Source organism: Schistocerca cancellata, chromosome 2 (genome assembly GCF_023864275.1).
Source record: "Schistocerca cancellata isolate TAMUIC-IGC-003103 chromosome 2, iqSchCanc2.1, whole genome shotgun sequence".
Taxonomy (NCBI): Eukaryota; Metazoa; Arthropoda; class Insecta; order Orthoptera; family Acrididae; genus Schistocerca; species Schistocerca cancellata.
The window spans coordinates 668,276,363-668,294,359 of NC_064627.1; the positions used below are offsets into that span (position 1 = coordinate 668,276,363).

The 17,997-nt window shown below is 44.3% G+C and overlaps 1 protein-coding gene across 1 annotated transcript in view; it reads left to right on the plus strand.

The window, feature by feature from the left end:
* Window positions 1-17,997, plus strand: part of LOC126162383 (lysosomal acid glucosylceramidase-like) — a 193,221-nt gene that overhangs the window by 98,333 nt on the left and 76,891 nt on the right. Inside the window, exons 4-5 of the mRNA XM_049918853.1 lie at window positions 2,953-3,115; window positions 16,130-16,290. Coding sequence (XP_049774810.1) covers window positions 2,953-3,115; window positions 16,130-16,290 — 324 coding nt within the window. The remainder of the gene's footprint in view (window positions 1-2,952; window positions 3,116-16,129; window positions 16,291-17,997) is intronic.

Here is a 17,997-nt window from a genome sequence, read left to right on the forward strand (position 1 = left end):
CCACTGCCTCACTGACGATTTTCGTCGAGATGTTTGCCGCTGGACGAGCTCTATCCAGACTTGGCTAAGCATATTGTTCGTTTCCTGTCAGGTCGATCTCAACTTTTTCGGCCGACTGCTGATCACATGTTTTTCCACGCAGGCTTGCTTGTAAGTTATTCTGTCGATGTTATCCCGGTCATTCGCTGAAAACTATGATGCTGTACAGTTGCTTGTTGTTGCAATTTATGAAGCTCTGGAGTTGTTGTATCCGTCCCCTTAGAGAAGCGTGACTGACCCGATAGTAAATCGTTCTCCCATTTCTAGTATCAGTTTTTGGTCGTATTCTGATGAGTTTCAGACGGCCTCGTGATCTCGGCATCTCTTGAGGAACAACAAACCATTCAGCAATTTCACCTTCCTCTTCCTCAGCAATGCCAGCTTCCGTATGTGATGATAAATTTCCTGCCGATACAGATCACTGACATAATTACGTAGACTTCCGTGGACGGTGTCAAGATGATTAAAATTTTAACTGAATATGAGAATAATAATCTTACAACCAGGATAGTCGAGTAGTCGAGAACACGAAGGCCCCTGTAAAAGACGCAAGAACTGATCCTGACACAGCCAAGAGAGTCATTACCAGAGATCCTGTACCTAGTAGAATTTATGGAAGATGTTAACTCCATAATGAATATTTTCCAATCAGGCCTGCCTATAGCGAAGGAAATCTATTACACAACGAAACATCTGGCACTAAAATTTCGTCACCTTGTGGAACAGACCCTTAAACGATGGAGTAAAAGCAGACACATTGCACTGAAATTATGGTTCCTTACGTCTTCACCAACATACCTATACGCGAGACCATTCGCATCCTACAAGAGCAGATCTCATATGATATCTGTGATGTTGTGCCTTTATGTCTATCAGCAACGTACTTCAGTTGGTGGAGAAAATATTATGAGCAATTAGATGGAGTGTCAATGGGCTGTCACCGCTCCCCATTCACTGAGGATACCTTCAAGGAAGCTTTTGAGAAAACGGCCCTAGCTTCCTCAGCGTTGTGCTCCCATTGTTAGCTATGGCATGTGGACGACACGTTAGTAATCTGACCACGCTGGAAAGCGGATTTGGGAAACCTACTTTAGCACTTCAACAGCCTACACGAACTGTTCGTGCACAAAACTGAAAACAACGTTGGGTTACTATTTTTGGAAATGAAGTTATAGGGAACAGTCAGTGGCAAACTAGGACACAAAGTGTACCAGAAGCCAACCCACACAAATCGATACTTGAATACGGAGAGCCACCACCACACAGTTCAGAAGTATTGTCTTCTGCGCAAGCTGGATGCCTGTACCTATCAGATAAGTGGTGCTAATATCACAGAAGAGTTGAGGGAGCTACACCACACATTTCTCGCAAACGGCTACGATAACAAGATTATAAGAAAGGAAACCAAGGCCATCCGAAATGATGCAAAAGAAGATGGCAAGGCAAAGAAGTTCAGTGAATGGCTTGGCAGCGCCGTCTGCCGAAGAGGTTTCAAACCGATTTTCTACAGCAGCCACAGGATTGACATCATGATAGGTTCCACCAGGAATGCAGTGGACAACCTGAGTATCCCTAGGAGTATATGTGCCACGTTGTAAGTGGGGAGCTGCCTACACAGGTGATGCAGGGAGGCCAGTTAGCACACGCGATAGATTCGTAATAACAGACCACCACCGTGAGTGTAGACAACCTACCATGTTCCAAGAAGCTCATGTGATGGCAAGAGCCATGGACGTGCCGGCACAAAGTACAAGAGATGACTGAAATTATTAAACAGCCTGATAACATTAACAGAGAGGATTGCTACAAAATTCTGGGTTTTGGCTGCTGGCTATCACAGTCCGATGGTCTGTCAGCGATCCCAGGGCAGAAGTCTCACAGGATGTGGATGCGACAGCCTGGAAACCTACAGAGGAACTGTCAGTGTATTTAGCGCATACCAGGAGTAAAACATGCCCACAAAATCCAAGCGCTGATTTGCAGACACTAATCATCAACAAGATGGAAAGTTCACGAATAGCTTCTCCCTACCCTCTCCCTCTCCTCTTGAGTAGCCTATTACGGTCTATAGCTAATCGTAATAAAGTTCCAGAAATATGTGGTACCGCCAGTGCCTAATTGCATTAAACAGCGACATCTTTCGTCCTGTAAAACCAGTCTTGCCATGAGAAAGGCCATTTAATATGGCCAAAATGTCTGTTTTATAGTTTAGAAATTATTTTATACCATGGCATGGTAAAACCGACAAAATATTTTGATATGAATGCGTGATATCTGTTGTTCCAGACATGTCTGAAAAAACAGACACCACACATTCATATAATCGTTTCGCCTCGATGGGCAATGAACCCACCACCTTTCCGTACAGATTCACGCTTACATTTGACCTTGTGTGGGATTCTCAAAGCAGCGAGTACGATGGGCATGGGCAGGACTGCGGACAGGTAGGGATGGGTGCGAGTATGGGTCGGCCGGGAGGCGTTCCGAGAAAGTCCATGCAAATGTGATAAACACTGTGTCCGTCTGGTGTAACTGTCTAAGAATCACAACATTCCGCTTCCGAATCCTGGTTCGGCACACATTTTCACTCGTCGCCCCTGATGCCGCATAAATGTCCCGATGCAGTGGACATCACTAGCTGCCCTCATTTCTTTTCGTTTCTCCCGCTTCAACCTACAATTTACTTAAAGGAATGTTAACCACTTGAAACTGGCTCCGACAGCCTACGTAGTTACGTGTAGAGTTGATGTTTACTGGTAGTTACTCAAGTGAGTTGTGTAAGAGGGCTGGTGACTGGGTATTTTTAACACTATTTCGGATTCATACCCTTCTTTGTCGCCAGTCACGCGGTGCTACATCGGTGGGCGCGTCGGTCTGCTGGCGGTTGTGTTGACAGGCGGCGCTGTGTTGCAGGAGCTACTTCGGAAGCAGCGACGGCAGCTCACAGTACTCGCTGGTGCGCCTGCCCATGGGTGCCACTGACTTCTCGACTCGCGGATACACGTATGACGACAGCGAGGAGCCTGACCCGTCTCTAAAGAACTTTACTCTCCAGCCGGAAGACATCGAGTACAAGGTAATTCACTGTCTTATGTTCCTCCATCACTGATGGGAGAAAACAACTTCAGTAGCAGACATTATCAGCGGAGCTTGTATCGATATCTGTTCCTACATCCACTCACTATAGCTCTTACCGTACGAAATTTAAAAAAAAATGAACGCGTTGATACTGTAAAAACGATCAAGATAAGCGTCTTTCTTTCTTTTGAAATTATGAACTTGTTCTGTCAACAGCCAATGCTTAATAAGTGAAATCACTTTATTTTTCGAAATGTAAGCAGACATCTTTTTACAGTTATTTGCGATTGCTATTAGCAGATTACTACTTCCAGCGTAATTCTATTGTCTACAGTGTACATGACGAAAAAAATCGAGATATTTCGCACCCAATTCAAATGCCACACTGCAGAAAAGATGGTAAGGGTTAAATTAAATAATGCAAATACGTGAGAGACAATCTTTATTAGCAGACTATTGGCCCTCCTCTTGCATGAATTACAGCTGCCATTCGACATGGGGAGCATAAATATATATCATGTAAAAGAGAGACGTACATACCCATTCCTCCACCAAAAAGGTCGCAATTTAGAAACTTATCCTTTGAAGCGGAAAATATGTGTAACAGCGCAGCTTGTTCTACACAGTATCTCACAAAGGCTAATTTCAGGCGTCTGCTGTACCCATAAGAGGTATACACGTACATTTAGAAATCGTACCCTGGAAGCCACCACATGGTGCATTAGCGCAGAGTACCCCTCTTGTCACAGCTATTCATTCCCTTCCCTGCTCCACTCTACAATGGAGCGGGCGATAAACGACTGTCTACAGGGATTGCACAAAGGAATCATCGCGAGAAATGTATGTTTGAACATAAATGCAGATGCTAGTCAATGCTGTTGTATTTGATCACGGACGGAGCCTGTGAACTGTCCTCAAACGTTTCTTTCCAAGCTGCATTACGCTTACGTGCCTTTTTTTTTTTTGAGTCATCAGTCTTGCGACTGGTTTGATGCGGCCCTTCCAGAATTCCTCTCCTATGCCAACCTCTTCATCTCAGCGTAGCACTTAGCACTTACAGCTTCCATCCTCGATTATTTACTGGGTGTATTGCAATCTCTGTCTTTCTTTGCAGCTTTTCCCTCTACAGCGCCCTCTAGTACCACGGAATGTCTTAACATATGTCCCATCCTCCTGTCCCTTATCCTTGTCAGTGTTTTCCACAAATTCCTTTCCTCTCCGATTCTGTACAGAACCTCCTCATTCCTTATCAGTCCACCTAATTTTCAACATTCGTCTGTAGCACCACATCTCAAATGTTTCAGTTCTCTTCTGCTTCGGTTTTCCCACAGTCCGTGTTTCACAGCCATACAGTGCTGCGCTCCAAACCTGCATTCTCAGAAATGTCTCCCTCAAATTAAGGCCATTGCTTGATATTAGTAGGCTTCTCTTGGCCAGGAATTCCCTTTTTGCCGGCGCTAGTCTGCTCTTTGATGTTCTCTTTGCTCTGTCGGTCCGTATAGGTAGTAGAACTCCTTTACTTTATCTACTTTGTGACCATCAATCGTGATGTTAAATTTCTCGCTGTTCCCATTTCTACTACTTCTCATTACTCTCGTCTTTCTTTGATTTACTTTCAATTCATATTCCGTACTGGTTAGACTGTTCATTCCATACAGTGAGCCATCTAATCCTTTTTTATTTTCACTCAGGATAGCAATGTCATCAGCGAATCGTATCATTGATATCCTTTCACATTGAAATTAATTCGATTCCTGAACCTCTCTTTTATTTCCATCATTGCTTCTTCGATATACAGATTGAACAGTAGGGGTGAAAGACTACTTCCCTGTCTTAGACCCTTTTTAATCCAATCATTTCATTCCTGGTCGTCTTCTCTTATTATTTCTATGGCTTTTGTACATATTGCGTATTACCTGTCTTCCTGTAGCTTACCCCTATTTTCCTCAGAATTTCGAACACCGTGCACCATTTTAGATTGCCGAACGCTTTTTCCAGGTCGACAAGTCCTATGAACGAGTTTTGATTTTTCTTTAGTCTTGTTTCCATTATCAACCGCAACGTCATAATTGTCTCTCTGGTGCCTTTACCTTTCCTAAAGCGAAATTGATCGTCATCTAAAACATCCTCAATTTTCTTCTCCATTCTTCTGTACGTAATTCTTGACAGCAACTTGGATGCATGAGCTATTAAGCTAATTTTAGAAATTCTGATGGAATCTTATCTATCCCTTCAGCTGAGGCCACGGGCACTTTGCCCATGCAGTACCACGTGAAGATGGGACTGCGTCGAGTTCTTTTCTTATTTTGATCTTTGTTGTTATCCATTATTTACTTACATCAATTACATTGGTACTATCATTAATTTACTTACAGCAATTAGATTTTTAAAGAAAAATGTAATAAGTTGAAATTAGGAAATTATGAATTTACGGTACAGTTTACGAAGAGAATAAAAGAAGACAGAAAATAGTAGATAAAGATTTCCCTTCACCAACACCACCTAGAGAAGGGGTCGTGGTCTCGAACTTCAAGTCCAACGTCCGCATTTGATGCTACCCATTTTAGTATTATCCTCATGAACATCCTCTTAGGGAAAACTCGATTTGTTCAGCCCATGCGGATATAGTCTATGTTGGCGTTGTTTGTTAGAGTTCTGTGTGAGTTGATGTTTGTTAGGTTACATAACAAATACTGCCACTAGGTTCATTAGTTAACAAATTCCGCTTAGCCTTTGGACAAAAATCATGCCTTCCTGTGATCTAATTAAGTTGTAAACTGTTCCAACATAGCTGTAGGAGATATAACAAACCACCACTATAAATACATTTTTGTAGAATAAAACTAGACCCTCTTGAGTTGTGAACCTATTAATTTTGTATAATTGCGTAAGATGCATGATCTGTTTCTGTTGTGCATTTACAATCCTTGATTTTGCTTGCTTACTTTATATTAAACTTATATTACATTCACATTATTATACTTACAATAATGTGTTTATTGATGTAACTACTTAGCAATGCTGAGTAGAGGTTTAACGTGGATTCTACAACAGTATCTATCCATGGACTATTCTAATTATTTCTACTTTTAATTAGATTCATTAATAATAAGATATAAATTCCAACCTTTGATTAATGTTCAAATGAGTAGTTGTGCATGTTTCACATGTTTCATGTTATGTATATGATATGTATATTTCGTGTCTCTATGCTGTGTCAGTGTTGTCACTGTCACTTTTATCATCGTCAGTACTGGAGCTACTCGATCTATCTGTGTCGGTCTGTCTTCTTCTTATGTACTGATGAGCCTCTTTGTATATGTCATGTTCTGCTTTTGAAATACTGTTGGCGAGTGTGTTCAACTGTGCCTATGTATCTGGGTTTCTTCATCCATCACTGTTTGCAGGTGTCTTGGGACTCTGTAAGGTTTCCTGTATACTGTATCGCTATGTGCTGTTGGTTTTCTGTGTTACATCACTAGTATCATTGGTAATGGATCATAAACATTAAACAGAAACGTATGTAATAATAACACAGCTTTCATCAGTGCTTTATCTCTTCCTTCCAAATACTTCACCTTTTCACGCATTGCAGGTGCATTGACTGTTTGCTTGTAGGGAAGGTCCTCACTTAACCTATCTATGTCATCCTCTTGTAGGATATATATAAGCTGGTAACTAGTAATCCCAACGGCAGACTTACCTTATCCATGACAAAATTTTCTATGCTCAGTGGAATCATATAGTCACCATCAACACTTCCAGAAAAATAAATGAAACAGCCTCAAGGACAATGTCATTTAATTGATAAGTGAGGTGACAGGTACTTGATCATCGTAAGAGTATACAATAACAAATTCAGGCCAAATGGAACACACATGTCTCAGTAAAGTGTGGCGAAACAGTCATATCAATGTACAGTGTACCCACTCTGGCGGCAATGCAGGCGTGTATTCTGGCAATCAAATGATCGTAAAACTGCTGAATGTCCTATTGAGATAGATTGGTCGAAGAATCTTGCACTCTTTGTTACAATATTCGGCAATGGTTCTTGCAGGCCGTAGAGAATTGAGTAATTTCCTGCTTCTTCATGTCCTGTACTTGTTCAACCGGTGAGAGATCTGGCGATGTTATGGGTCACACTGCGTTGCAGCAGCCTTATGAGGACTGCATTACTGAAAAAGCAAATGGAATGGAAAGGGCAGTAGGACAAGGAAAACAGTCGGTGCAATGTATCAAGTACTGGTTACTTTACCCTGCAGAAACACCAAAAGTAACCGCGAGTTGTAAGAGATGGCCTTCCACGCGATGAAGCTTGAGTGGGACCTGTGAGTTGTGGGTGAAAGCATTCTAGACAAGCAACTCATCATTTCTATGTCCGTCACTCGCATACAGATTGAACCTACTCTCATCACTGAAGACAACGAAGTGCCATTACACTCTCCAGTCGACTTTTTCATGACACCGGGGTAACCATGCTTGCAAGTGTCACACTGCCAGTGGTAGCCTGGCCACAGGCACATGTGATGTTAAGCTTGCTCAAGCAGGCGGTTCACATTGGTCCCTGATGATACAGCAGGTGCTACATCTTCTCAGATTTCGTCCCTGGATGATGTTCGGTCAGCCTGTACTGGTCGAACAATGCCTTGATATTGACATGCATCTTTCCTGTGCGGACGTCCAGAACCCGGTCTACATGTGTGGGAATCCCCATAGACCACCGCTACAAGCACCGACACACCAACTATGTAACGCGTCCAAGTGGAGCACTCCATCACTCCATCTACTCATCAATCCCACTTCCTTCAGGCCCACAGTGCGACACCATTCAAGTGGATGAAGCTGTTCACCAGGAGTTCATACTGGGGGAGGGAGGGGCTAGCATAATTGTATTCTGGAATGAATTATGCAGACACTGTTCACCTCTAAACTCAGCACAATTATTGCCGGCAGAGTCAAAAGAGCTCAGGCAGGCATCTTTGATTGATTAACGTTACAAATGGACCACTAACACTATAACCTGTTAGTACGCGTATACACTCCTGGAAATGGAAAAAAGAACACATTGACACCGGTGTGTCAGACCCACCATACTTGCTCCGGACACTGCGAGAGGGCTGTACAAGCAATGATCACACGCACGGCACAGCGGACACACCAGGAACCGCGGTGTTGGCCGTCGAATGGCGCTAGCTGCGCAGCATTTGTGCACCGCCGCCGTCAGTGTCAGCCAGTTTGCCGTGGCATTCGGAGCTCCATCGCAGTCTTTAACACTGGTAGCATGCCGCGACAGCGTGGACGTGAACCGTATGTGCAGTTGACGGACTTTGAGCGAGGGCGTATAGTGGGCATGCGGGAGGCCGGGTGGACGTACCGCCGAATTGCTCAACACGTGGGGCGTGAGGTCTCCACAGTACATCGATGTTGTCGCCAGTGGTCGGCGGAAGGTGCACGTGCCCGTCGACCTGGGACCGGACCGCAGCGACGCACGGATGCACGCCAAGACCGTAGGATCCTACGCAGTGCCGTAGGGGACCGCACCGCCACTTCCCAGCAAATTAGGGACACTGTTGCTCCTGGAGTATCGGCGAGGACCATTCGCAACCGTCTCCATGAAGCTGGGCTACGGTCCCGCACACCGTTAGGCCGTCTTCCGCTCACGCCCCAACATCGTGCAGCCCGCCTCCAGTGGTGTCGCGACAGGCGTGAATGGAGGGACGAATGGAGACGTGTCGTCTTGAGCGATGAGAGTCGCTTCTGCCTTGGTGCCAATGATGGTCGTATGCGTGTTTGGCGCCGTGCAGGTGAGCGCCACAATCAGGACTGCATACGACCGAGGCACACAGGGCCAACACCCGGCTTCATGGTGTGGGGAGCGATCTCCTACCCTGGCCGTACACCACTGGTGATCGTCGAGGGGACACTGAATAGTGCACGGTACATCCAAACCGTCATCGAACCCATCGTTCTACCATTCCTAGACCGGCAAGGGAACTTGCTGTTCCAACAGGACAATGCACGTCCGCATGTATCCCGTGCCACCCAACGTGCTCTAGAAGGTGTAAGTCAACTACCCTGGCCAGCAAGATCTCCGGATCTGTCCCCCATTGAGCATGTTTGGGACTGGATGAAGCGTCGTCTCACGCGGTCTGCACGTCCAGCACGAACGCTGGTCCAACTGAGGCGCCAGGTGGAAATGGCATGGCAAGCCGTTCCACAGACTACATCCAGCATCTCTACGATCGTCTCCATGGGAGAATAGCAGCCTGCATTGCTGCGAAAGGTGGATATACACTGTACTAGTGCCGAAATTGTGCATGCTCTGTTGCCTGTGTCTATGTGCCTGTGGTTCTGTCAGTGTGATCATGTGAAGTATCTGACCCCAGGAATGTGTGAATAAAGTTTCCCCTTCCTGGGACAATGAAGTCACGGTGTTCTTATTTCAGTTTCCAGGAGTGTATTATACCCTGCCTCTACTAAACACAGTTGTTGAGGGTGTTGTATTTGAGCCGTGCCTGGCTCGCGTTTCCTTTTGGCATTTTCTCACCATTGAGTGGCGCCTTATTGCTCCCTCAGTTACTACCTGAACGAGTTGCTCACTTGTCTCCATCAGTGGCAGCATCAGCATTTATCGATACTTGTACCACTACACCATTTTTGGTGTGACCGCTATATTTTCCGTGTGGTGGTGTCTGTGAGTAGTCCGTCGGTTGTGACAGAGCAGCGAGGAAGTCTCCGCATCGTGTGGTCAGGCCGGGGCCGCTGGCGGCGTGCGCATGCTGTCGGAGTCGTGAGGCACACTAGCTACGACAGCTGCAAAGTTCGTCGCCCTCCAAACCTGGATACTGGAGTTGAGTAATCAGTTAACCTGTTACGAAACCTCAACTGCTGTGATATCTCTTCATTCATTGCCGGTTGTTGCTTCCTGGGCTGTTGCCGCAAGCACCAACGTATGGTGTGCTGCAGTCGGCACATTTTGCAGCCATATTCTTGTGTGGTGTTTAAGTATTGAAATGATTGTTACTTATTGGTGAAGTGCACCAGCGGTATCTTCTGCCTTGTGGTCATTAACATTCTGGTTACCTGCCCTGGTCATAGCATAGTTTTCCGGCAGTGTGTTTTCCTCATCATGTTGATGCTGTCCGGCGCGGCGTGTAGTTCGACAGCTTGATGTTGTTCTCCTTTTTTTTCATGGAGTGGTTATTGTGCCCTGACTGTGTTTAGATGCCAATTATCAAGATGTAGTGTTGCTGCAATCTTCTTCCTCGCTGATATTTTCAGTTGTTGTGCCATTGGTTGAGTGGAAGGGAATTGATTAGTTGATTAGGTTGTTGGTTGGTTCTTCAGCCGTCGCTAGGTCGTGCTGCCACCCGATTATTTAGTGTTACACTTGGCTGCCTGTCTCACCTAAACTGTTGTTAGAGTTTCCTCCCCAGGCCGACCCTTGGAACACTTCTGAGGCCCACTGTTCTGTTGTTTGGGATTTTGATTTTCTTTTGTCTCAAGTACTGTACGAGGCCTTCAGCCACGTATTAATTTAGTTTGTTTTAAAGTTTAGTATGTGGCCTTCAGACAAACCTTATGTGAAATATTTTAAGATACGGCCTTCAGCCTTCTGAAGTAAAAACAAAAGGGAATAATTTCAGAATTTTCTCTCTATCTTAATTTATAATCTACGCATTAAGCCTTGAGTTGTTCTATGTTCAGTATATGGCCTTCAGCCGAACCTTACATGAAATATTTTAAGATTAGGCCTTCACCCTACTCAAATTAAAATTTTAAAGGTCTTTGTCTAAAACCTTTAAAATTTTCTTATTGGAGTTCTTGTTATCCAGGCCTTAAGCCCTCAGTTCTTCTATTTTGTAACTAAGGCCTTCAGCTGTGTGTATTCATTAATGCAATTTTAGTAACTTGTGTTTTTGCCTTCAGCCGTATTGTTTCTGAATTCCTTTAAGGGCATGTGTGATTAAGTACGCCGGCCCGGGTGGCCGAGAGGTTCTAGGCGCTTCAGTCTGGAACCGCGCAACCGCTACGGTCGCAGGTTCGAATCCTGCCTCGGGCATGGATGTGTGTGATGTCCTTAGGTTAGTTAGGTTTAAGTAGTTCTAAGTTCTAGGGTACTGATGACCTCAGATGTTAAGTCCCATAGTGCTCAGAGACATTTGAACCATTTTTTGATTAAGTGTTTTTATCAAATAAAGTTTGTGCAGCTAGCAGCAACTGATTTGGGCCCCTTTCCTCAACCTGACCTGCTCTGTCCTTTGAATCCAGATTTCAGTACTTTTTCCCGGCAGTGTTTCCCATGCACTTACTACTCTTCTACGTACAAAACGATGCGACGATTCGACCTCATTATTGTCTTTGAGTGGCTGTACAATACATGGCCATTCGCTTGGCAGGTCAGTACTCACACTCACCTAGACTATCTTTCCTGGACCTCTCGGTACTTTATCACGCGAATTGGTCTTTTGTGAACACATCTACAGTTTATTTGGTACTACCTACGCAATTGATGTTCATTGTGGTGAGGTAGCACTAGCATTAGTCGTACCCAGTGTCAACAATGCAACCTGAGCTCGACTGTAAACTACAAAAGGTCAGCTTTTGCGTGATGTGTATCCAGAAATCAGGGCTAAGGATAGCACAGTACTCCTCTCCGATATGTGGTAATATCTTCATATACTCCTGAAATCTTCGTGTTTCGGTGCTAAAACTGAGTAGTATTTTCCCCAATTACGTCACATCATTGTCACCTACGACACATACCATATATAGTGGAGATTTCCGGCTCTTCCAACCTAAGAATTCTTGACTAACGACCGACCATTATCCCCTGCGTCTACCAAAAAATGATGTTCCGTTCCATTCACTGTGTCCAACAAGCAGTATTCCGTCTCTGTATAAGTTTTTCAGTATTTTGTTTTCCTGGGGATGCTGTCCGATGACAGAGGCATTGTCCTTGTTGTTTAACAAATGATTGTCCTTACGCTGTCTATCCTGTTTCCTACTTCGAAAATGATGCACTCAATACCCTACGTCCCCGCATTTGTATCATTGGAGTTGGAGGCATTGCTTCTTAACGTGGCCCATACTTTCACACCTATAACATTTTACCTCCGAGGAGAATGCACTTCTGTCATTTTATCCTCAGGTAGCAATTTCAGTTACCTCTAGTCGAGTAGCAACTCTGACAGCAGCGGATAAATCACCCATAAACCCTTCTTCTTATACCAGATGGACGTCTCCACAAAAACACATCTATGCCCTGATTTATATCTCCTGCAGAATAACTCTGCTTGTTTTCACACGGTGCACCAGTTCATAGGTTAGCGCGCAAGTTTTACTAATCCGATCTGAAAGTGCTTCCACTGATTCATTACGCTTCTGTAGCAGGTCATTAAACTGTATTGTAAAAAACGTCTTAGGGTTCTGCTTGCAGTGCCACCGACAAAGCCTGCTAGCTAGCTGTTCAAACGTCTGCATTTTATTTAATTCTTCATGGTACATGACATACGCTTTCACAACAGCACCCAAACTTAACTTAGGCATGTGAAAGCATGTCCCACCGACAGATGACCTAATTTAGCGGCAGCATTCAAATCATTAATAAATATAGGCACATTCTCTGTTGTTTTTCCCGAAAAAAGTCGTTAGACCAGCTGCTACAGGGTCTACAGAAAGAATAGGTACATTCTACATGATTTGTGCCTCTACTGAGTCGTATTGTACTTGAAAACTACTGGCTGTAAAAGTGTCTATCTGCTTCTACAACTCAGCTACTCACCCCTTCAAAACCCAATTGCTTCGTTCATCGTTGCCGCGCGATTTTTCTGGTATTTGTGTAGTGTCCATCTGAAAAATACACCAAGTATGAGAGACTATGGCTGCAAAGATACAATCACAGACACTAGAAAACTGATCCTAACGACTTATCATGACTCATCGAGATCCAGCCTATTGCAATGTTTCATGGCCAACTATTCTACAGGTATCACATTTAACTAGTATTGTCTTGGTGCATGGCAACTCATACCCATATAAATTACAATTTTTGCATCTAACAGACCATATGTACCACACTCTTGAATTGTGACTTGCGGTAGTACGAAAGTCGCTTTCATATTTTGGTGAATGACTCGCTTAACATCCATGGCTGCAACACAAAAAGAAAGACTGACAAAGATGCACTCAGAAACTGATACTGCTGGGCTGGTAGGTGAGGCTGCAGTTGCGACACTGGAGTCAGATACACGTTTCTAATGTCATTAGCCTTCTTACAACAAAACTTCTGATGCCAAATGGTGCGCTCTGGGGGTAGCATGGTACGGTGGATGGTGGCTCGAGGTCAGGTCGATGTCAGAAAGTCGCCAGTTGACCACCCAAGAAACATGGGTACGTTGAATGCCTGTCTGGCACCAAAAGGTGTGATTAAAACAGTACTGCAATATTAAACATTTGTTGTCCACAAAATACGATAGTGAATCGACGTTCAGGCAACCAGCGCTTGTGGGAGTGCAAATCATAAATACCTGTCCAGTATGTGCCGTCCAGGGTGCGGGCTATAAGGCCCCAGTGGTGGTGGCAGATCGGCCAAGTCAGCTTCATTGTCATTACGAGGCCATTGGCTCACACAGCAAGTGTCGCCATCTACACTGCAGAATGTAGCCAACAGCTTTCTAGAGAAGATGGCCAATGTATGACCTTGTTGTAGACTGCATACAGGGAAAGTGTGTACCTGTTCTGTTTGAAGTACGTGAAACAATGCAGAGAAGTGCTGTGGCCTCTTGTCAAGAGAGAGAGAGAGAGAGAGAGACTGTTGCTATCAAAGACTGCTATAAGAATGGAAGTGAATGACAGCAGTGGCACTCCAACACAGTGATGTATGACGATCTGCTCCCAAGCCCTCTTAGTGGGACATACAGAACAACCTCCAGATGGCGATGGTCATAACCCTTTCAATAGATATTGCCGCTCCATAACAGATAGAAGGAAACTACACTCATGCTCATAAATTAAGGGTAATGGTGATACAATGTGAAACAACGCTCTTGTGGGCAGTTTGCTGGTTTAAATCACCTCGGCCGGCCGCGGTGGTCTCGCGGTTAAGGCGCTCAGTCCGGAACCGCGTGACTGCTACGGTCGCAGGTTCGAATCCTGCCTCGGGCATGGATGTGTGTGATGTCCTTAGGTTAGTTAGGTTTAAGTAGTTCTAAGTTCTAGGGGACTTATGACCACAGCAGTTGAGTCCCATAGTGCTCAGAGCCATTTGAACCATTTTTTGGAAATCCATGTTCGAAGACATCATCCAGAAAGACAACAGAGTAACACATTCATACAGGAATACAGGACAAGGCCTGTTTACGCAGCAACAAGATCCATCTTCTTCACTTTCGATCGTGCCAATCAGACGTGATCACTGAATAGCAAACGATATTCAGAGACGTTCTGGCTATGGTTCTTGAGCCTACAAAGTCAGGTTTGCTGCTGAAGGTGTGGTCCAGCGACAGGTGCCAGCTCATATAACTTCGACGCTTTTTAGCGTCGTGGGATGACGTTTCCAGACAAGGGTTCCTGTTATCAATTTGTTCCTCAAGACACCCTCTCCAAATCCCTGAAGTTTGTTGGAACATCTCTGGAACACCTTCTAGAAGTCTGCATTTTGCCTGTTCTGGAAACGTTCCTCAAAAATCATCTCGTCGCCATTCTGAAAAAGGTTTAAGTAGTTCTACGTTCTAGGGGACTGATGACCACAGATGTTAAGTCCCATAGTGCTCAGAGCCATTTGAAACATTTTTAAAATCACCTCGGGTTATGTCCATGGGGTGCATTTGACCTGCAGTGGCCGCACGATGGCGCTGGCAGCAGTCTACATACCCAGAGGTGTGTTGGTGCATGTAAGATTACGGTGCAGCGAGTAAGTGTGCAGACGTTTTCAGTCTGGAACCGCGCGACCCCTCCAGTCGCAGGTTCGAATCCTGCCTCGGGCATGGATGTGTGTGATGTCCTTAGGTTAGTTAGGTTTATGTAGTTCTAAGTTCTAGGGGACTGATGACCTCAGATGTTAAGTCCCATAGTCCCATTGTGCTCAGAGCCATTTGAACCATTTTGTTCATTCTACACAAAATGGTTGGTCACTATAATAAACACGTCTTTAAGATATTGAAAAAATGATTTTTTTTAGGATGGTAACTGAGATGATAGTAACTGAGATGCCAGAAAGTGGCTAGCAGATAGCAGGTAATTTCTGACGATTTTCTAGTTACCCCGGTTGAGTGGGTGATAAGGAAGATTTTTCACGGACGTTAGTGGGACAATCCAAAGAACCCGCAGCCACTAGAACTTGTCATTCCAAACTATGTTGATCTGTAAGTAGTATGCCTGCTTTAGATGATCTTCATTATATGAATAATTTTCTTTCAAATATTCTTAAGAAATATTAGAACTGCAGTGGTAGAATCAGTCGTATCTGCCATATTAATCCATAAATAGCGTTTTCCTAATTTCTTAGTTGTTTCAATCTGCCACAATTAATGTAATATAATTAAGACGATCTAAGTATCATACACGAATAGTGGTAGTTTACTTTTCCTTCTTTTTCAGTTTACTGCAACTAATTTATAACAAGGACCTTAAGTGTTCCTGTGGAGAACACAATGTTTTTAACAAGAGAACCTGATGTAGAATATCCCCAGTTTATAACCACTCAGCTTCATTTTCGTTGAAAGAAAAAAGTCGTGGACAATGGAGCACACGTTCGTGGACAGTATTTAACAAAGACCTGTCTCCATGAAGGTCGTTCGTCTGTCTTGATTTCTTTGAGAAAATGCTGCTGTTCCTGTTGTATTGTCAACCACAAATCTCACAAGTGAGCAGATGTACTTCGACGTCAGTGTTAGGATGCGGTTAATAGAACTAACGTGACGTGTGGTCACGACGATTTGCTTCTGGGCTAAAAATAAACTGCCGGACACAGTAATGTAGTAGTAGTAGCAGCAGTGATTTCTGTTCGCAGATTCCGCTGCTGCTCTGGGCGCAGAGCCTCAGCGACGAGAGGCTGAAGATACACGCGGCGCCCTGGACGGCCCCGCACTGGATGAAGGCCTCCAATGGGACGACCGGCATCACCTGGCTACAGCCCAGATACTACCAGGCCTGGGCCAACTACTTCGTCAAGTAAGATCCAGCAAGATACATCAGTGCATGCACTGCAGCCAAACAGCAGTAACCAAAGTGTGCGCTTTGATTAAACTGTCGAGACATTCTGTAATGTTCATCTCCTGACACAGAAGTCTCACTAGGCTGTGGCTGATTATCAACGGATAATACTTTGTGATTAGTTGAAGGAAGGATGGAAGATTGAGTGTAACGTCCCGTCGACGACGAGGTCATTAGAGACGAAGCACAAGCTCGTATCGCGTCAAGGAGGGGGAGGCATATCGGCCGTGTCATTTCGAAGGAATCATCCCGGCATTTACCTGCTGGATTTAGGAAAATCATAAAAAACTAGAAAAAAAGCGATTCTGAACCATCGCCCTCCCAATTGCGACTCCAATGTTTGATGAGTCAGTTTTTCTGCATAATACGATGGATATAGGTCTACGGGACTGGTGGGAAACATTGACGGGCGATTATTGATGGAATAATACAAGACAATGGGACCAGACAATTACCTGGGGACTGGTTCGAAAATATTCTCTGCCTCTAATCCAGGCATGAACATTTTAGCTAGCAATCCATCTGTGGACATCATATTCTTGTCACTCTGTTTGAGTGAGAATACGGTAACAGTGCCCTAAACTCAATACAGGATAATCATTTATATATCAAAGTACTTTGTTGAAAATTATTCAGTTTCATCTTGGCGAGATGGTACTGCAACTTTCTATAGCTATTATTTAAGAAAACGGTAGTAGGTTGCAGAACGAAACGACGCGTTTCGTCTGAATAGGGCATCGTCAGGTTATGATAAAAAATCTGAAATTTTCTGTCAAAAATCACCCCTCAAGAATTCATACCGCCTAAAACGTACTAGAAGGCTACCTCATGGAGGCGACGACAGCCATAGCAGAGCAGAACAGGACCTCGATTTAATAAGTTCACTATCTTTACCAGCGACTCTCAGATTATGAGATTTGCTAAAAATTGAAGTTACAACGGTAATTATGTCTGTTAGCAAGGAGATGGTATTGATATCGTCTAGCTTGCTGAGCATGTTCAGCTGTTTTTCATTGAAAACTATATCCATAAATTTGACAACACGCTCGACATAGGGAAAGTGGGCCTTGGTTCTCTTATCCCAGTGACATGCAGCATGACGATAAATTTTCCGAAGATTATTTAGTTTACGCTCTTATGAACTAGTAATCAATTGGGCACCACCGGGGTGTGACTAATTCACGCGAGGCTCCGCCATTTCCAAAAGACTTCATTTTTACGGTCGATATGTCGATGACATAGTAATTGTCTTTCCAATTGTCTTTGACGGAAAGGATCGGATATTATGCTTCTGGTCCAAGAGTTTAACAGTCTTCATAGCTAAATGGTCTTTATGCAAGAGGGCATGAATAGCCATGGTATTCTCAACTTCCTCGATTGCCAGCTTTGACTCACTAGTGAGTTTTCAAATTCGACATTTATCGCAAGCCATCCACAAGCGACTCATTTATACACGCTTCGTCGTGTCGTCCCTGTAACTACATGCTACTTTAGATCAGTCATCCAGCATATCACAGAAATTTCGCCTGGAGCTGAATATATTACGAAGGAAGTGGAAAACTTGAAATATGTCGCTTTCTGTAATGGCTACCGCCCCTCCACCGTTGACATGTGATACAAGGAAAAAGCGTCGCCAGACGACCGAGGAACCAATCTCAGTCCCCC